The 20,914-nt window shown below is 32.1% G+C and overlaps 3 protein-coding genes and 1 non-coding gene across 9 annotated transcripts; 2 read left to right on the forward strand and 2 right to left on the reverse strand.

The window, feature by feature from the left end:
* Positions 1-7,421: 7,421 nt before the first annotated feature.
* Positions 7,422-7,502, forward strand: TRNAL-CAG (transfer RNA leucine (anticodon CAG)). The gene has a single exon. It is a non-coding gene; the product is annotated as a tRNA-Leu (tRNA).
* Positions 7,503-8,465: 963 nt separating this feature from the next.
* Positions 8,466-9,943, reverse strand: LOC107635324 (large ribosomal subunit protein eL34). The gene is made up of 4 exons (XM_016338780.3): positions 9,800-9,943; positions 9,605-9,684; positions 8,866-8,975; positions 8,466-8,765 (listed from the first exon to the last, which is right to left on the reverse strand). Exons 1-4 carry the CDS (start codon positions 9,876-9,878, stop codon positions 8,672-8,674), a joined length of 363 nt encoding a protein of 120 aa, XP_016194266.1. The 5' UTR covers positions 9,879-9,943; the 3' UTR covers positions 8,466-8,671.
* A 1,008-nt stretch (positions 9,944-10,951) lies between these two features.
* Positions 10,952-17,075, reverse strand: LOC107635325 (uncharacterized). Of its 6 annotated transcripts, none has more exons than XM_021122024.2 (6): positions 16,941-17,075; positions 16,663-16,748; positions 14,950-16,253; positions 13,364-13,780; positions 11,978-12,240; positions 10,952-11,293 (listed from the first exon to the last, which is right to left on the reverse strand). In XM_021122024.2, the coding sequence occupies exons 3-6, from the start codon at positions 16,232-16,234 to the stop codon at positions 11,033-11,035; spliced, it is 2,226 nt and encodes a 741-aa protein (XP_020977683.1). In that variant the 5' UTR covers positions 16,235-16,253; positions 16,663-16,748; positions 16,941-17,075; the 3' UTR covers positions 10,952-11,032. The 6 variants fall into 6 exon arrangements, with proteins under 6 accessions (XP_020977683.1, XP_088341772.1, XP_016194273.1 ...); XM_088485646.1 differs by lacking the exon at positions 16,941-17,075 and adding an exon at positions 16,366-16,409 and having other exon boundaries at positions 16,663-16,875; XM_016338787.3 differs by lacking the exon at positions 16,941-17,075 and having other exon boundaries at positions 16,688-16,875.
* Positions 17,076-18,544: 1,469 nt separating this feature from the next.
* On the forward strand, positions 18,545-20,259 carry LOC107635327 (large ribosomal subunit protein eL38z/eL38y). The gene is made up of 3 exons (XM_016338788.3): positions 18,545-18,673; positions 19,464-19,647; positions 20,042-20,259. The coding sequence occupies exons 1-3, from the start codon at positions 18,671-18,673 to the stop codon at positions 20,062-20,064; spliced, it is 210 nt and encodes a 69-aa protein (XP_016194274.1). The 5' UTR covers positions 18,545-18,670; the 3' UTR covers positions 20,065-20,259.
* Positions 20,260-20,914: the final 655 nt, after the last annotated feature.

Consider the following 20,914-nt stretch of genomic DNA (forward strand, 5'->3'; position numbering starts at 1 on the left):
AAATTACGGTGATTTCACCTCAAGGAAAACAACCTATCCTCTTCAAGGAGGATACCATGGCTCTGATACAATGTTAGAAACAAGAGGCTAAACTGGAGGAAGGATTTGTATATTATTAAGTGTAATCAAGTTGTCTATTCAAGTTGTCTGGAATGATACAATATAAAAGGGTATTTATAGGTACTAAGAGAATCGTAATAATAAAAACGTAATCTCTTATAATAAATATTCAGATATACTAAATAATACTAATTGATCCTAATTATATTCTAACAATGTTCATAGATGTCGACATTAGCTAAGAAGTTGATGAACAATAAACTAAAATGGTGTAATACATACGATAGCGTTTGGTTAGGGAGACTGAGACTGAATTTGGGGGATTGAGACTCATTATTATGTTTGGTGATTAGAGATTGAAATTAAAATTTTAGTCCATTCAGTACCTCCAGAAAGTGAAGACATAGAGGACTGAAATTTTGAGACGGATACTAAAATTTTAATATTTTTTATCAAAAATATTTTCATTTAACTTTTTAAATTCCAAATCTACCTCTCAATCTCCATATTTATTTTAAATTAAACATAATACTGAGACATAACTCAATTTAGTACATTTTACACTAAACACAATATAAAAACTTAATTCAGTTTCAGTCTCTTAGTCTCAATCTTCCTTTCAAACACAGCCTAAAACATACTAAAAGACATACTAGAACATACTAAATAATATACTAGAATATACTAAAAGTCATAAAAGACATAGCATAAAATACATAATTAAAAGAGGTAGGACCTTGTGAAGCAACGCCTACGCACTTGATCCTCTCGGTTCTCTGGACCAGAGGTACCTCATCCTCATCTCTATCATCATCTATCTCTGTCTCTGAAGCTATGTGCTTTGGGGATCAAACAGAACTAAAATATGATGGGAGTTCTAAAACCAAATATTGAGGGCAGCATCTCACCCAATGCAAAAAGATCATCGTACGGACCTGTTGGAGGCTCATTCAAGTCCACTATAAGATGTGGTTGAACCTCGGTAGCATGTGGTCTAGGACGCTCCCCATTATCCTCTCATAGCATCATTCATAACTCATCAAGAAACTCTAAATAGGGATGGCAAAAAACACTCGAAACTGCGGGTATCCATGAGGACGGAGAGAAAAATAGAGATCCATTAAATCTTCACGGGGATGGAAACCGTCCTCACGAATAAATGGGGACGGGGCCGGGATTGAAGTACCCGCCTCATGCAAAAAGATCATCGTACGCACCCAATGCAAAAAGATCATCGTACGGACCTGTTGGAGGCTCATTCAAGTCCACTATAAGATGTGGTTGAACCTCGGTAGCATGTGGTCTAGGACGCTCCCCATTATCCTCTCGTAGCATCATTCATAACTCATCAAGGAACTCTAAATAGGGATGGCAAAAAACACTCGAAACTGCGGGTATCCATGAGAACGGGGAGAAAAATAGAGATCCATTAAATCTTCACGGGGATGGAAACCGTCCCCACGAATAAATGGGGACGGGACCGGGATTGAAGTACCCTCCCATGGGAACCCGCAAAATTCCCACTAGAGTGAAATTATTTAAATACCCTTTATAAATATGATGTAAGTATATGTTTAATTCTTTTTTTTTCAGTTTTATTTAGAAATAAATTAATGATGTGCATAATATCTAAATTTGCATCAACTAATTATTCATATTTGTATCATTACAAGAAGGGAGTACGATCACCGAGCTATAATGGTCGACCAATATTTATTATGTTGTTATGTTGGAAACTTTTCTACTATTTTGTTTTATTTTAGTTTATATGTTGGAAATTTAGTTGAAAATGTTGAACTGGGTTTAGTAATGTTGAATGTGGTTGAATTAGGTTTGATTTGATACATTTTAGCTGAATTGTATGAAATTTTATCGAGTTAAATCTCAATTTGACCCCTGAAATTTGGCTCAAGACTCAAAATGACCCCCACAATTTCATTAGCCTCAATTAGAACCCCCCAAATTTGTAATTGTGGCTCCGGCTTGCCTCTGCATTCATCACCGTCACCAGAAAGCTGATCTAGCACAATGTCATGACACAGTGGACTACACGTGACCTGTTAAGTGCTGAGTGGGATTGCTAACAGTTACATGACCTGGAGATAGAATTTTATGTCTCAATCTGGCCCTTACGATTGAAATAAATCCCTAGACAATGGCTCAAAACCCCTAAATTGATAATTCATCATCGTCTTTGTAGGCATGATTGGGAGCAGCAGTCAAGGTTCAGCGAGCTCAAATAGGTCACGTTCACATGGAACGTGGGCGAGGACCACCAATCGCATCAGAGCAGGGAAGCTTCCTCAATGGTGTGGATGCGGGATGCACCATGTTCTTCGTTGGTCTGGTACAGACACCAATCCTGAGCGACCTTTTTTTAGTTGCCCAAACTACAATGTGAGTTGTTGAATCCTGGGAGCTTATTAGAACCTCCTTATTAACTGTATTTTATGTTAATTTTTTTCTGGTATCATTGCAAACCGCAAGAAAGAGATGGTGCGGGCTTTTCGTATGGGCAGATGAGAGGATGAAGCCATTGTTAGGAGAGTTGATTCCGCAAGAGATGTTGACCATTGGAAAATGAATTTAAGCTGGACAATTAGGGATTTGGAAGCTGATGTTAGAGTTTTAAAAATATAGAATTGTGTTTTAAGTTTGCTTGTGTTTTTTATTGTGGTTTTGTGTATTGGTTATGGCTTAAGTTGTAGGAAAATAAACCATGTGAAATTGTTCCTGATTGTACAATTAAAATTGACTTGAATGCAATGGATATGTTAAACATCACTTTTTGCCAGTGTTATTTTCAAGTTGGCTAATATGATAATGTTGAATATTATCAATTTTTGTAATGTAGTGGTATGAAGTTGCAGTAAAAAACAACATCTAATTGAACATAAATTATTATAATAACTAATATGCAAGTTTCAATTTCAACTTGGCTAACATGGTGATATTGAATATTATCACAGTCTTCAACGTGCACACATCAAGTTGCAATTAAAAACAACACCTAATTTAAGATAAACGGTTATAGTAACTAATAGGCAAGTTTCATTTCCAATTTGATAATAAGGTGATACTAGCACTAACAGTTATAACAATCACTAGCATTGATGTCTATGTAGTATCATCATTATACAAAATATTAAAATCATTCAAAATAGAACCACCTATTGAAATCCAAACTTAAACATTCTATATCAGTTTTACTGTTTCTGACTTGTACATAAACTAATCCCAATATACAATCATCAAGATGAACCCAAGTTTAACATAATTAAATACAACAAAACAGAAAGCTTCTCATCACTTCTTCCTTGGAGGTATGAAGCCTGGCGTAGGGACAAACCTCATGACCCCTGCCAATCTTGCTGCTGTCCTAGAATTTGTTCCCTGTATTGGATCCATATTTGCAGCAGTTGAGTGTTGAGATCTTTTCTTTGGGGGCAACTTGTTTGGCCTTGTAGGTTGAATTAGAACAAGTGGAGCAACCTGCAAGATAATGAGTCAGTTCTGCTACAGAAATGTGTAAGAAATAATCATTGTTTATTGCTTTGAAGTGAGTTGGGAAGTCATACCACTTCATTAATCAATGGTTGTGAATAACTGGGTTGTGTAATTTCAACCTCTGAAGCTACAGTATCATTATTGGCAGTGGTGAGCTTAGATGAGTTGGGCTTCGATGTAGTTGGTTTAGCTTCATTGGTGGTTGTTGACTTTTTTAGGGCATTGGCTGATGCATTGGGTGGGGGTTTCAAAAATTGAAGTAGTCTCAACATTTAATTTTGTGGCTGCATTAGAAATGGGGATTGTAGGTGTTGAATTAATAGTGGATTGTTTGGTGGTGGTGTGGGGGGTGCTTGTATTTGGGTTTAGGGTGGGAATGGAAATGGGGTTGGGAAAAATCTCACACAAGTTTGGACACTCCTCTTCATCATCAAATTCTGGTTGGGATACTCCATGTTCAAAGTAAACATGTACAATTCCTTGGTTATTCTTCGCATGAAAACACATCTCCAACAACTCAGAATCATGTGAAAGAGATCTTAACCTAGTCTTCAGAGGTCTTCCAGGAGCCAGCTACCAACATTCCACAATGTTATCATATCCTACACTTTGTAGTAGTCCCTAATTGAAAACACACCCATTATGTCTTCATCTAATCCAACCAACTCATCAGTGTTGTCTCTAACATATGCTACATTACCATCCTCCTTGGTAACAAACCTACCTCCATGGTGAAATACTATGGTTATATGATCATCCATCTACAAAGAAATTTCAATTAATTCAGACTAATTTTTATGCATACGACATTCATAGGAAACCATCCCAAAAGCACCACTGTCAAATCTTTCTATTACAACATTAATCCTAGACCAACAAACAACCAATATGTCACTCATCAACAAAACTAACTTTGTAGCAAACTAAAAAAAACAGCATCAAACCCTAAGTCCTACATTGCATGTGCACATTAACCACAACAGTTTATTAACAAAATACAGGAAAAATCAGCAACCAAAGTTAAAGAAGTAGACGATAGCGCATTGGTAGCAATGGGTTTTGTAACTAACCTCTGTATGAACTTGTGCTTGTGGTTTCTTCACTCTTGCCCAAAACCCCGAAGTTTGCATAGATTTTCAGAATGGCAAGAAGGAACTCCTTTAGATTTTACAGCAATGCATTAGGAAAAATGAGGAAGAAGAAGAAGAAGATTTGCAACTTATGATCGTCGTATTGAGAAGAGGGGGAGTTTTAACCACCAAAACAAGTGAAACGATGTAGTTTCAATAGGGTTTGGGCGCGAAGCCATACGCCGTCGTTTTAGTATAGTCCACCGTGTCATGACACTGTGTCAGATCAGCTTTTCGATGACGGAGATGATCGCAGGGGCAAGCCGGAGCCACAAGTGCAAATTTGGGAGTTCTAATTGAGGCTAATGAAATTGTAGGGGGTCATTCTGAACCTCAAACCAAATTTCAGGGGACAAATTGAGATTTAACTCAATTTTATCATGGTTAAAATTTTTTAAAGGTCAATATCCACAGATACCCACGAGTATCTGCAACCCCGCGGGGAGAAATAAATGGAGATCCGTGACGAAGATGGGGCGAGAATGAGGGCAATTTCCTAAATGGGGAAAGAGAACGAGGAGAGGGTCCCTGTCCCCATGAATACCTATTGTCATCCCTAACTGTGAACCTTCAAACTACTCCTTTATAGTTGCAAGATTAACGAAATTCGAGCGCAACTGACTCTGGCTAATATACATCTGATTGTTTTCCTCTTCCGCCATATATATAACTACTATATCCTGCAATAAAGTAGACATCTACACCCGATCTCCCACCACCACCACCATGTTTAGCATCACCACCACTATCTCCACCACCACCACCACTAAAGCCCTTAACGACACCACCGAATCCCCCGCCACCTCTACCACCATCTCCACCTTACCCCCACCACCATTCCCACTCTATCCCTACCACCATCTCCTTTGCCACCCCCACTGATTGTCTTCTGAAATCACATGCACTTCACAATGAACTTGTCAATACAGTTCACAAGAGGTAGTACATTGAGTACCTCCTCGAACCAAGTCCAATCAGATATATTGTTCTCAATAAACCTCTCGAAGTTTGTCTAGGACTTACTTATGTAGTCACCATTGATTAGAAGGCTTAGCTGGTACGCCACATCCTGTAATGTGATGGTGCACTCCTCGAATGATATATGAAATGTATGCGTCTCAGGATGCCATCTGTCAACAAAAGCGCTAATGAGCAGTTCATCCAACTTAACCCAGTAGTCATTGAACCTAGCAAGGTGGTATAATCCGCCACTCTCTAGGTATAGTATGATCCAGTCATCCAGAATTATACCATACTGCATCCATGCTGCTAATACATCAGGTCAGTTACAAAATAGTAAAAAAATATCTATTAAGAATTCATAATAAACTTTATACCATCAACAAATAACTCGATTAAAAAAATTTAATATTATTCGTAACCCATTGAAAATTATATAATAGCCTAATTCATAATCATGTAATTTATTAACTACTCCTTATAAAAAATGATGACAATCTTATCCTAAAAAGTTAAAGCCCAATCATATCATATATGTAAAATCTAATTGATTTCTCTACTATATATGCTACTCTAGCCTTATAGATAAAAATCAAATTCCAATAATTCTACATTTAACTATAATTATTACCCATTTAAATTTAGCTATGATCAACAATTTTAAATCACTACTGTCATTGACATTTCTAATTAAAAAAATTCTAATCAACAATTCTAAATCACTGCTCTAACTAACATTTATAATCTAATAATATCTAAGACTCTAAGTTACAAAGAATTGCTAACATTATTAATCTAATATGAAGAAAAAAATTGTGTGGACTTACCTCTTCATTAATGTTGCTAGCAACATAGACAACTCCATCTAGTCAGTAGATACGATCCGAATTGTCCTCCATGACCCTATTTTTGAAGTTTGTCGTTTTCTACCATCTGAATCCTCTCGTGTGGGTGCAAGAGGGAATGAGTGAATGTAAATCATATGAAGGCAATTCAAACCTTAAATAAGCAATCCAAAAGTTAAATTGAATTAGATGCATTCGATTTACAATAAAAATTATTTTCTGTAAATTGAGTTTGGGTAATTTGATTTACCTTTATTTCTCTCTGTTATGCTACTATTAATTCGATTTACATGGCTGCGAATTTTTGTCATAAATCAAACATGTTTGATTCGATTTACACAAATTTAATTAAGATAGACGTGTAATCAAACTCTATTAAAGATATTTGTGTAATTTTTGTCTTTAATTATTTTATTAAGGTAAATTATCCTAATAATAATAATAATAATAATAATAATAATAATAATAATAATAAAAAAGAAGGTAATCTATATTCGCTATTAAGGGTAATAATGACACACTATAAATATATAATACGATCTTATCTAGAATTAACTGTTTTTAGGTAAACGGAATTTTATTTGATAACATAACATTACCTGAATAGCCTTCAAATTTAGCATAATGAGCCAATTACATTAAAAATATTCTCAGACACTGAAAATAAATCACTGTGTTCAATATTGTCCAGCAAGTAGCAATTACGCATTATTATATTTTTACGGTTAAAATATCGTATGCACAATGTATATTAATGTGCAAATTGCATTTCATTGGTGTGTGCGAAACATTCTACTACATGCACAGCTGCAGAAGAAATCTAAACTAATAAAATAAAGGTGTCATGAGTTATTTCGAATTATGAGCATGTTTATTATTTTTCAAGTAAGTAAATTTTTGTGAATACGTAAGAACAAAGGTCAAGATGGCCGAGTTGGTCTAAGGCGCCAGTTTCAGGTACTGGTCCGAAAGGGCATGGGTTCGAATCCCATTCTTGACATGAGAACGTTTAACTTTTCATAAAGAGTAATAGTTAGAAACTTAAGACTCTTTTTAACGACAATTCTCAAGTTGGTCCACATAAAGTTTAGATGTGATTAAATACCCCAGACAGTATTCTTGCACACATATATAATGAAGTTGACATGAAAATCTTACACGCTAAGTCCTAGTTATGTGCTATTACAGTCAGACTTTCACAATTATTTGTTGGAGCATACATATCAACTCGAGGTCAATCTGAGATAAAAGTTCTTCTACTTGCGTAGTACATGATTGTTTTCACTAACATTGTTGCTATAATGGATGATTAAAATTTAAACCTTATGTTTAGTTGTTAACTTCTACCCAGGTATCCTTGAAACTTGAAAGCCCTTTTACTGATTGGGATTTCAACATTTTCCCCCTTGTTTAAAACATTGATAATTAGTGATTCACTGTTTTCTTAATCATTTTTGTTACAGTTTTAATATTGATCTTTTTATTATCAAACTAGAGCAGAATAATACATTTATAATGTCTAATTCACGGAGGTCTCTTTCAAATATAGTAATAATATGCCATTCTACAAACTTTTCTAAACATCACTCTAATTCCTAAATACTATATATATAACAAAAAACCTTCAAGGTCCTTAAAAGTTTAAGAAAAGAGAATCAACTATGCCACTATTAGATTGGTACTTAAAGACAATAAACATGTAGTTAGAACAAATGACACCAATGAATTACTAAAAGAAAAACCCAAGATAATAATAATATCAATTTATTCTAAGTTACACCAACGTATAATGATATCATTTGTTGGTACTCTCGCATATATTCTCCTTTAAATAAACATCAATTGTTAATGTTATCGTGTACCTTTTCAATTCAGATCGTTTTGACTACAGGCTAATGGATGATTAGGATAATAATTAATACCTCAATCTCAAAGAAAATAACAAATACGTAATTGTTCTATATGTAGGGATCCTTAAAAAGATATGCACTTGAAAAGCATTAGGCTGATAATGTATGAAACTGAAAAATTAACTAACAAAACGCACAAGAATCCATAAAATAAACTTCAAATAAAGTTCCACATTCATAGTTAACAGTAACACAATCCAAAGTCAAAATTTTAACAGAAATTCAAGAGGTTTAATATTTTATCCATGGTCCACTCAGCTTAACTCCTTGATGCTTGCTTTTCTTTTGCCTTTTGGATCTTCAACACCTTCTTCACAATTTTTTGTTCCTCAACAAGGAAAGCACGGATAATCCTACACCAAGATTAAATTGCCATGAATGTTATTTACTCTAATTAATAAAACAAAACAATGCAAAGAAGTAAAATCTATTGAATCTTTTTCCAGGACAAACCTTTCTCTAACTGCTCCTCCAGACAAGACACCTCCATAGGCACGGTTCACTGTGCGGCGGTTTCTAGGCAACCTAGATCTCTTGTATTCAGCAGGTCTCAGATGTGGAATCTACATATTAAGTCTGCGTTAGAAAATAATAACAGGAGCAGGTGCAGTGCTACACAGAATGCAAGTCTACTACTTCAACCAGAAAGGGAGAGAAAGACAAACAGGGCCATTAAAGACACACAAACAAGTTGGCACATCCCACGACTACCAAGTTAGGGTTATGCCTTAAGACAAGAGAAAATGAAAGAGATGACAATATTTGAGGGAAACTTAAGTTAACAAGATAACAAGCAAGAAGTAAAGCACTCATCTCTAGAAAAAATGGGTGCATCAAAAATGAATTCAATGGATTTTTGTTTTTATTTTAATGAATCAATTTGATGAAAGCTTCGGATAGGGAACTCAGATGTATCAAACAAATAATAATAATCTGAAATGGTTAATGAAGCGTTCATGAAATGCTCCTTAACATATTAGTTCCTATTAGCTAGCTTCATCCATTGGGGACTTTCAACAAACACAAGGCATACATAATTTAAGCTTCCAACAAAACAATCCACCCCATAATAACATACAAATCACTATAAAAAATCATCAAAATTCATCAACAAACATCATCGGATCTCGCTGTCTACATCATTTTCAAGCATATTAAGATTCAGAACCAAACGATTAACAAACATACATACCCCTTGGATCCTCTTTCCGGTGACAGGGCATTTTGGTCCACTTGCTCGCTTCTTCGTGGTCTGGTACACCAGCTTCCCACCTAAACAAACATCATTCAAAACAAAACAGAAAAACACAGATCAGAAAATTTTGAAAAAAAAAAAAAAACAACTTTTTTGGGGTGGCGTTTTGAAAGAGGGGAAGAAAGAAAGTACCGGGGGTTTTGACAACACGGTGCTGGTTGGATTTGGTGGCATAGCTATGGCGCTTACGATAAGTGAGCCTCTGAACCATTGTCACCGATGACTCTGTTTTTCACACACACACTCCCTCTCTGAACGATGAAGAATGAAGATGATGGCTGCCAAAACCCTAGATAACCTTTTATTATACGGTTTTGGGCCGTGGGCTTTATTTTATTAATTTAGGCCCAAATATTCACATTAAACAAAAACAAAGTAATACTGCTATGTAAACCCCCCAGCCGAAAAAAAAAAAACTATATCGATTTTTTAAAAACAATTCAATTCAATAAAATAAGTAGCATGTTACTACTAAATTTGTTTACTACCGAAAAAAGTTTAGGTTCAATATAATCAATTGGGTCTGAACCAAATAAATTATTTTTGATAAATTAAACCGCTGTCTAAAACCAAAATCATATAAAATATAAACTAAATATAGTAAATCAAATTAAAATCATATTGATATTTAAGTATTTTGGATAACAAACATTTGTTAGGGTACTTTAAGGTTTTTGAAGAGAAAATGTTTAAACTTGTAATTCAATGGGATATTAAAAATCCAAAATTTAATTTGAGTAAAATGCAAATAAATGCTAAAGATTTATATTTCGGACAAATTAGTTTCTAAAAAAAATACAAATAAACTCTTTAAAGATAACAAACGTGGACAAGTTAGTTCAAATTAAAACTATTTATTTTAAAGGACTTTATTTGTATTTTTTTTAGAGAATAATATGTTTAAAGTGTAAATCTTTTGTCATTTTATTCTTAATTTTTTCATTATAACTAGTGTTCTAACCGAACCCTAAATTCCTAAACTGCTAAAAACCAAATTGAGCTTTCATCTTATATTAAGTTGTAATCTCATAACTTTAAATCTATTAGATTAAATAAAGTTTTTAGGACATCTTAATTTTGTAACTATAGTAACATTTTATGGTTGATCTTGCTCAAGAACATGTTTATTTTTTGTACTTGAAGCTACAATGCATCTTTAAACTTGAAATGGCATTAGTTGAACGGTATTACCACATCCAATTTAGGTTACATAAACCTCCTACTAATTAATTACTATCCTTTGGGTTACTCAAATTTACCCTTTAAACCATGGAATAGAAAAATATAAGAGATCAAAGTTTCTATGACATAATAATACCATATATATTCTAACAAAAAATGGAGAAGTAATATGAATGATGAAGATCAACTAGGAAAAAGCAAGAAAGTTGGTTCAACATGTATCCTTCTATTTACAAAAGTGATCTTGTTCAATTTACTACGACACCATGCTAGTTGATCAGTCGTTATTCTTGACATGTTCAACACTCTCCAAACTAATTTCATATCCACTTGAGAGAAAAAATAAAGCACTTGATCTGTCCCATCTTCATCATAATCATGCTTCTTAAGTTTCTTCAATATGCAGCTTTCACTCCTCAATACCTCTCTCAATCTCTTTTCCTTCTGCCAATCCAAAACAACAACAACTCAAGACCAAACCTATAAAATATATATATATACCGAAACCACCAAATATTCACTCTTCTAGTGCTAAAACTTTATATTACGTATAACTACTTGAAATTACAACCTTTAATCATATTTTTTTTTAATAAACTAACCTCATAAGTAGATTATTTGACCCAAATAACTTAGAACAAACGTCTCATTTTTTAGTATTAAAAAAGTTTATATAATACATTTCGAACATTTATCACATGTATTATTCAACATTGACTAAGTAAAACAGATGATAAGTAAATTTTAAACACTCATATATAATTATATTCATACGAAGTTAATAATGAAAAATATTAAACAATAATTTAGTAATAAATATTAAATAATCTAATAATTTTTAATTATCAAATTTATATGAAAAATAACTATACTTAAGTTTCACCTAAATAAATATTGATGATATCCTTCTCATTATCATTCAATCATAAGTTGTAATAAAATACAAGTATATATATTTTTGCAATTTTGGTTTGATGCTGCAAATTAAAACATTATTATTATAATTAAATGACGAAATTAAAGTCATATATCAACCGAACTTGGTGAAGAGAAAAACTAATTTACATGTCCACGTAATTAAAAACTATATATGTGGCTTTAATTATTAAAAGTTTTATTATTTTTTACCTTTTGAAGATCTGTTAGAATTTCTAGTAAAAGCTGTGAATCTGAGAGATCCTGTAGCTGCATGAGTTGATGAGTTTCTCTTGCAGATTTAAGTGTGAAGCTAGATGCATCCTTATCAGCTCTTATAAAACGCCAAATTGTTCTGATTGATTCTTCCAAAATCTCCACTAACATGTCACTTGTTATTATTATAGACTCATCATCTGCTGCTACATCTCCTCCTTTTTGTCTTTGTTTCTTTTTATCTTTGGAACTGTTGTCTTCTGCATGCATAACCAATTAAATAAGGTTCTATATCCATAAGGAATTTGTTTGTCTCATTTTTATTTATGTATATATTATGGTCCCCTCATCATCAAAGAAAAGCTTAAAGGGACATTTCAGAAAGTGGGACAATTAAAGTGACATAGAAGATGTTCATTTATTATATTATTATAGGTCAATGATGCAAACAGTAACACTCAACCAGTTGTAATGCATTAGCATTTTAGCAGTGTTTAGTAGATGCAAATGCATTAATTACAGTATATCAAAAGCTTTAAAACTTTGGTTTGATGATACTACAAATTTTGGTTTATTTAATTTCCTAATCCGTGTCTTAGAATATGAGAAGATAATCTTGATGTGGAAATTACAAGAGTCATAGATATCTCTCTCTACCAATTTTTCACTTTTGTTAAGATGAGATATGATGATATAATCAATAAAAATACTAATTTTTCAACAAGAATGGATCATCTCAAATTCTCAATTGTTAAAAAAAATTGAGAGTGTAAAGTGTAATCTCTAACCTTTCATTGCTTTCTCTCTCATATTTATTTTTTATTCCACTTATAAAATTAATGATAAGAGATCACACTTTACTCCTTCAATTATTAAAAAAAATTGAAAAGATTCATTCTCATTTGACAACAAAAAAAAAGTATATAACTAAAAAGATAAGGGTAATTCAGACTTTTTATCTTTATAATTGAGGATTATTTGTTCTATTTGTAATTGTAAAAAAAATATTATTTGTATACTAAAATCTCTCACTAAAATCAGTCACTAATGTATTTGTGTATAAATACATGTGTAATTTATTTTTTTTTAAATATGTATTTGTATTTTAATATGTAATATTAGTAACTAACTTTAATGACTGATTTTTAGTACACATGTAGAAGGGTTGAAAGTCAAATTAGAAGGGTTGAAAGTCAAATGAGTAGTTTTCTGCGATCAAATCCACATCCAAAGTAACTTAAAATTTGAGAAAAAATTCAATCCTATCTCCAATAATTAAAAAAGAAAAATATTGAAAGTTTTTCTCCTCATATTTTTAGTGAGAGAAACTTGATAGTTTAATGTTAAAATCATCTAAAAAGTAGTTAGTGGTGTATTAATTACCTCTAACGAGTGGAACTTGAAGAAGATTCCTCATGACACAACGATTCTTGGTGTAGTTTTCAACTCGTGGACCTTGGAAAGGTTCATTCTCTATAAATCTCTGAATCAAAACCTGGAACTGTTGAAATTCCCCAGCAACCTCATTGAATCTTTTCAAACCGTATTGGTCACTTTCCCACAGCTCCAATGCCTTCTCATATTCCCATTGAAGAAACTCCCAAGAAAGGCATAATTGCCCCACATAAACCATTTCCAAGTCACTGTATAGTTCCCTCATGAACTTGTTTGTCGCGTCCCCGGACTCCTTGTTCTTTCGCCGGCCGCTCTGTGGCCGACGAAGAATGTTTTTTATGGCATAATTAGACGATTTTTTATGCCATGAAAGTGTCTGGAGTGGATCTTTTGACGATAAAAAACCTATCATTTTCCACAAGAGAAATTTATAAAAATATTTTCTTCGCATTTTACTGTCCATTTTTAATATATCTTCTGTGTAATATATATTTCGACACAATTTTTTAAATGTTTCCACAATCATATACTAAAAAATGATAAATGAAAACAAATTTATGGGAGTAGCTTTCTAACTTATCTTGCATGTCAAGATTTGATTCATAGAGGGAAAAAAAAAAAAAGAAAGAAGAGTCATGTGAACAGTGGTTGAAGCATTACAATCATTGATAGCTCATTGTAGGGAAAAGGTTTCTTTTTGAAATTAGGCAAAAAGCTAGGTTGGCCACAATAAGCAAATGTCCAAATTTCATGCCGGTAGAAAATGGGAAGTGCAAATTTAATGTACACCAATTTTTTTGATATGATCATTTAAATGAGTAGAAAGGAGAAGGTGGATAGGTCTACTTAAGTAGATACACATATTTGCTTATTTATTTAATATAAAATTGTTTGTTCTAAAAACACCTTCTAAAATTACAAAATATATAATTCTCTAGAACTTTAATTTTTATTATAAATAAAATCATTTTTTGAGGAAACCTACTACTACTAGTCTTATGGGAAAATGAAGAAGACTAGTAGAAGCTATGGTTGTTGGGAATTCTACTATGGAAGAAGACAAGCATTTATGTAATCAACAGAAATCTCATGCATGTGGGAGGAAAATTTGATCCCTTCCTTAATGGCAACCCCCAAAATTCAACCTCTATCTTCCTTGTTACAATAAACAAAAATAAAAAGAACTGCATCAACATTTGACAAAACTATTTACTGATAAGTATTATTTACCTTCCTTGAAACAAGAAACTAGTATACCAGATAGAGTAAAGTTGTATTATAATTCACTATAGGGTATTTCTATAAATTCATGCTTTCCTAGTGTTCAACCAACCAGATTTAGTGGGTCCAAAAACAAACTACTTTTAATGATATAGATGAGTTAGGTCTTCATGATCATGTAAGATAGATGAAATTTGTTTATGAAAAAAGGCACAAACCTTTTTACACTATCATAATACTATCTAATAAAAAACTTTAATCATCCCAAAAAAATCAAAGTTTTAGAGTTAAGCTAGGAAAAGGAAAATAAAATAAGAAAAATAAAGGAGAAAAGGGTAAGAAATTTTACTGACCTATAGCATACATCTTTTGGTAATTCAAGATATCAAATTTCCTCATCCTCTCTCTGTAACTCTTATAGAATTTTGGAAGATCATTGGTGTTGGAACAATGGTGGAACTTCTCATCAATATTCCATGGTTTCAAATCTTCCATGATCCTTGGAGACTCAGAATCCTCAAGGATTGTAGGTAAACCAGTTGCTCTAACTTTCTTCAGCTCCATCTTTAGCTGCTCTATCAAATCTTGATGCTCCCAAAGTGTGTCGAACCGGCTTGAATCCTCACCATCAAAAGCAGCTAAACTATCTGAATTGTTCTTCAATGATCCTTCAAAATTTTTACCTGAAGACTTTTCCTTTGCACAATCTTCTTCAATCTTTCTAAGCTCATTCATTATATCTTCGTCTTCTTCGGCAAAATCATCAGGCTCATAACCAATATCTAAATTCTCCAAATCTTTATCATCCAAAAATTCCAAATCTTCTTCTTCATCTGTTATTAGGTCTGCATTTTCCTCACCAACATGATGGTTCCCCAATGTGTAATAATCAATATTGGTTCCGAAGTCTGCTTCCGACAAGAAGCCTTCTTCTCCCATTGAATTCATAGAATCTGAATCAATACTTGAGCATATGAAATCATCATCTTCATGTGGTAAATCCTCAGCAACTGGTTCCGAATCCTTGACCTTATTTTGTGACACCTTTTGAGTGGAATTCTCAAGAATTTCTGCATTAAAGCCTTCTTTGGAATCAATGATAACTTGATTTTCAAATGGAGAATTATCACCATTTGAATGGACATAAAACTCTTTCACAGTGAAATTTTCAACTTGTGGTTCATCCAAGAACTGGCTGAAACTTGCACCGGTGAAGATCTGATACTTGTTGGTACATGAGGAAATAGTATCATCCCTCTCCACAAAATCACAACTTTCCTTGGATTCTTCTTCAACCAAGTTGCAACCCCAACTTTGATATTCAAATTTAAAAACCAACTTTGATGGTTCCTCTTCTTTTTCTTCTTCTTGAAGTCCAAAATTTACACCTTCATCAACAAAAGTTTCAGAGCAACATTCATTCATTGGCCCTGCTTCAACTTCTGTTTTGCCCTCGCAGAATTCAGAATCAATTTGATTACTTTCATGTGATAGAGAATCACAAGCAGAATCAAAATTCTCATACTTCAACTCTGTATCTTCTTCACATGATCCATAATAACTATCCCCCTCAGCTTCAGTTTCTGGATTAGTTTGATGAATTTCAAAGGGAAATTCAGAACAACAAGCACAACTCATTCCCTTAGAACTATAATACCTAGAAAGGAAAAACAAAAACAAAAACAAAAGGCAACCACAAAAAATAAGTAAATTAAATATAAGAAAAAGAGACTAACTTATCAACAGTGAACATTGAAAATTCAATATACCTCATGAAGATTTTGGTGAAAACCCAGAACAGAGATTGCATAAGCTTAGAAAACAGAACACAAAAATACTCCGTTAAAAGAACCACCTTTGGATTCAAAAAACCCTTGCTATAACTCATGATCATAGAATAACAATTGGGTATATCACGAAAATTTCATTGAGGGTCACTATTACATGAAGAAGCAACAAAAGAAAAACAGAGGAGGGAGGAAACAAAAAAACAGAGCAGGGTCATGCAAATGCAAACTCTTGATTTCGGAAATGAAAAATAAAATAAAAATAAAGGGACTTTGCACCTGAACTAGAAAAAGATGTACGTACAAACTCTCTTCACTGTTTTCACATGGTGAAATCCGATTCAGCCGAGAGGTGGAAGTGTTACCTAATGAGTGAGATTCAGAAAATATAAATCAATGAAACAATTAAATCAAAATTGAAAATGTTAATGCAGAAGAACTAGGGAGAAAACAACGTGTGAGCGACTTGTGTTTTGTTCTAATCTTTAGGGGTTGCTTAGAATAAAGAGAATTTTTTTTTAACCGTTATGAATTGAGGATTTATATATTTTCTCAACCTTTTTCTTCGGTGAATAGTCCATTGTTATTGTTGTTGTGTACGATTCTATTGATTCATGTGAAGGGTTGATGTGTGAGTGAATAAAAGAGATAATGTTAAAATTATAGAAAAAAATAAACAGAGAATTTGGGTTAAATTGAAAGTTTACGTTATCAAATTTATTTTTAGGCACTTAGATTCATAACCAAATTTTGCACTGAGTAATGAAAAATGATATTTGTATTATTATTATTATTATTATTTTTATAATATCGAAAAACATTGATGATTTGATATGTTTGAGAGTTGGAACGTGGTACGTTGGAGTCAATGTGGATATTGATTAGTATTTAGTAGGATGAAGAATTCAACCAAGCGTGTGGGCTGTGACTTTGGGAACGGACCAAATAACCGACATCCGTCATAGATCAGGCTCTTCAATCAAATAAGATACGATTTAGTTATAAAACCTTTCTTATTATTATCAGAACCTTTTAGGCTGCCTTTGTTTATTATAGATATGGAATATTGATATAAAGACATAAAAATATAAAATAATATTTGATAAATAAAATATAAATAAAAATATTGTATTTTGAATTAGTGTATTTTGTATCGATAAAAAAAAAAAAAGACATTAACAAAAAATATAATTTATTTTTTATTATTTTTATTAATTTTTTATAATTATATTTTTTATTAAATTTTTTAGATGAAAAAATGAAATGAAATGAAATTTTTTTTATTTGTTCTAATTTATTATCAAACAGAATACAAGAGCATAAAATTTTGTGTTTCTTTTTTTTTGTGTCTTGTCTTGTTCTCAGAAATAAATGTCATCTTTAGAGACAATAATTTTTAATATTTTAGCTATTATTTTATTGTATAAATATTAAATTATTTTTAATAAAATTTATATATATAAATTTTAAAAAATATAAATATAAATACAAATTATATATTTTTTGTATTATAATATTTGTTAATTATGTAGAATTATTCTATTATTATTATTATTATTATTATTATTATTATTATTATTATTATTATTTACAAATCGACAATATGTAAAAAAATAATTATATAATTGTCAAAATTTAATTTTATATAAAAAAATTTACATAGTTATTTAATTAAATTTATAGGTGTAGATAATTTTTTAAATAATAAAAATTATTTTTTCTAATCTAACAATATAGAATATATTATTTGTGTAACTTTTTTTTTTTACAAAATAGTGTATAAAAATGAATTTCTAATAGTTACGTTAAAATGAAATTGAATGAGTTATCAAAGTGGATATTTCCTACTTTAAAATGTATATTTGGTGTCATATTTGAACCATTTACAGGAACACGGGAATAAATTAACAAGTTATTTGCCTTTTTAGTCATATATAGGTAATTATATATAAATAAATAAATAAATAAATTTGGGGGAATCATAATTCAATTCATAACTCTCAGTCTCATAAGTTGTGTTTGATTTTTTTTTGTTGTTTCTGATTTACGGGCTTCTTTTTTTGGCCTTTCGGGCTTCTTTTAATTGTATAAGCAAAGTGGGCCCGAAAACCATAAGTAGTAATGGGCCGGCTTAAGAAAGGATAATAACGTCATTTAATAATATGTGAAGGATATTCAACGTGTAGGGTTTTACTTTTATGAACCCTAAACCTAAAAATCGTTGTTGTCACTGATTGGGGCTGTAGGAGGAGCTGTCGCCGGTGCCAATAGTCACGAAGTCAGCAAAATGGTATTTCAATTTGATCTCTCTGCAAATTATCGATCCTCTTAGTTTATGTATCTACGATTGATCTATTCACAGTTTGTTATAGCAAAAAAAGGAAGCAACTTTTCTATTACAACCTTCAGTTTTTTTTGGAGGGAGGGTTCGGAATTAGTGTGTTCTTATTCGTTTTATGAGCTTCGGATTTTACTCGGTGGTAGCTGATTAGCTATTGTTGTTAGCCAAAATTTGTAGAATGGTGTGTAATAGTTTAGTTGAGTGTAATTTGTGACTTGTGCTCATTTTGCAAACTTGTTTTAGTTTCAAGTTTTGCTTCTTTCTCAAACGGGATTGTGCCATTGTAGAATTGGTTCTGTCAAAATAACTTGTAAGAAAGTACCAAATATAAATAATTTGACTTTGAAGTCATTATAACTCATTTTTTTGGTATATAACTCATTTAAATTCTGAAGTGTGTGTAATTCTTTAGTGTCACTTTTATCAATATGTTTTGTTTAGGTTTTTGGAGTTTTTATGTTTTTGTGAGCTCTTAAAGTTTTTTTTTTTTTTATTCTGTGTTGTATTTTGGCAATTGAGAATAATAGATTGAATGTATTTTATTCTTGAAACGAGGGATCTAGACATTAAAGATATAAACTCGGGTCAAGAGAATATGTTACCAACAAAAATAAGGGGAATATCTGAATGTCATCACTTGATTTGAAAATGGATGAAATGGATTTAAGAACTTGCTCTAAATTTTTACCTTTGGTAGTTTGGTACTCAAGCTTTTTTTTCATGAAATGGTTTTATGTAGCCGAAGCAAATTCATGAGATTAAGGACTTCCTCCTCACAGCCCGTAGGAAGGATGCGCGTTCTGTGAAAATCAAGCGGAGCAGAGATGTGGTCAAGTTCAAGGTTCGTTGCTCCAAGTACCTGTATACCCTCTGTGTTTTTGACCTTGAGAAGGCCGATAAGTTGAAGCAATCACTTCCTCCAGGTTAGTTTTAAGAAATCTTATTGCTGATATATGCAATTATTAGTTGTTATGCTTGTCTTCCAAGAAACTAGTGGAAAAAATTTATGTACGTTGTATGAATTGTATAGATAGTTGATGTCATCGGTTGGAAATTCAGAGGTTTAACTCGTTATAATGGGAAACCAATTTATTGAAGTATAAGATTCCGTTGTGTCTAGGGAAAACAATGGTTTAGATTCTGGTTAATCATGATCTGGATGTGCTCACGGCGAATGATAGAATGAGTACAATCTACATGGTGTTCTTGGGTATCCAAGAATTTCTCCATGCTTCTGCCATTTTTTAGTCATGCTTTGATTTTTCCCTGTTACTTCTTTCTGTTTTGTAATTGACTCATTGTATTCGCTTTGTGCAGGTTTGAGCGTGCAAGACCTTTGAATATCGGGTACAATATAAGGGACCAATTTTGTTTGAATTTGTGCTTTATATTTGCGTTTACCATTTCGTTTCTTATCAGCAAAGCATTAGATTATGATTAATGTAATGAACAATGCAAGTTGACTTGACCCAGTTTATGCTTTTTGTAGCCAATTTCATATATTATTATGGATAAAACTTGGTTAATTTTATTAATCTTTCTGGTTGTTTCTTATACTAATTTACAAGAGCCGAAGTGATAGTTACATGTCATTGAGATTGAGATAATGAATACCATAACATTGTCGAGCATCATCATCCCTGTTTGACAAGGATTCAGCAATCTAGTGGATTTTGAGCTTTTTGGGATGCATGAAGTGATAGAATTTTAACTCCTAATTTATAATGGTTACCTTTTTTATTGATAAATGTATAAGTAGTGGTGGAATTGGACCGAGTTTTAGGGTCAATTCGGTTTAGCTCGTTTTATTAAATAGGTCAAATTTAATTTTTCGGAAAACTTATTAGCTCAATAGACTTGATCATAGACTTTTTGTAAATGATGATGAAGTTCGTGTTGATAAATGTAATGATTATTTTAAAAAAATGTATTATTCTTGTTAATGGTTTATATATTACTAAGTATTATTATATGTAGATTAATACTTATTTTTGCAGTCTATTTTCACCTTTATCTGTAGGGGATTTGTCACATACCTTTAAAAAAAGAAGAGGGAAAAAAAAACAAAGAGGTCACGTTACAAATTTTTTATTTTTAATTTGTTGCAGTCCAAATAAGATCACTTGTTTTCTTCAACTATGAGTTTGTGTGTGTGTGTGTATCTGCAAACAGAAGTTATAAGCTAAATCA

Source organism: Arachis ipaensis, chromosome B4, assembly GCF_059453495.1.
Source record: "Arachis ipaensis isolate K30076 ecotype BB chromosome B4, ASM5945349v1, whole genome shotgun sequence".
In the NCBI taxonomy this organism is placed as follows: Eukaryota; Viridiplantae; Streptophyta; class Magnoliopsida; order Fabales; family Fabaceae; genus Arachis; species Arachis ipaensis.

Excerpts from the sequence above, each read along its gene's own strand:
- LOC107635324 (XM_016338780.3), bottom strand. The coding sequence starts at position 9,878 with ATGGTTCAGAGGCTCACTTATCGTAAGCGCCATAGCTATGCCACCAAA. Across the intron at positions 9,685-9,799 it reads CCGTGTTGTCAAAACCCCCG|GTGGGAAGCTGGTGTACCAG; the intron begins GTACTTTCTTTC and ends ATGTTTGTTTAG. Across the intron at positions 8,766-8,865 it reads GGAGGAGCAGTTAGAGAAAG|GATTATCCGTGCTTTCCTTG; the intron begins GTTTGTCCTGGA and ends ATCTTGGTGTAG.
- LOC107635325 (XM_016338781.3), bottom strand. The coding sequence starts at position 16,490 with ATGATCATGAGTTATAGCAAGGGTTTTTTGAATCCAAAGGTGGTTCTT. Across the intron at positions 13,781-14,949 it reads CCAAAAGATGTATGCTATAG|GTTTTTTATCGTCAAAAGAT; the intron begins GTCAGTAAAATT and ends GGAAAATGATAG. Across the intron at positions 11,294-11,977 it reads TTCTAACAGATCTTCAAAAG|AAGGAAAAGAGATTGAGAGA; the intron begins GTAAAAAATAAT and ends TTGGATTGGCAG.
- LOC107635327 (XM_016338788.3), top strand. Across the intron at positions 19,648-20,041 it reads GAAGCAATCACTTCCTCCAG|GTTTGAGCGTGCAAGACCTT; the intron begins GTTAGTTTTAAG and ends CGCTTTGTGCAG.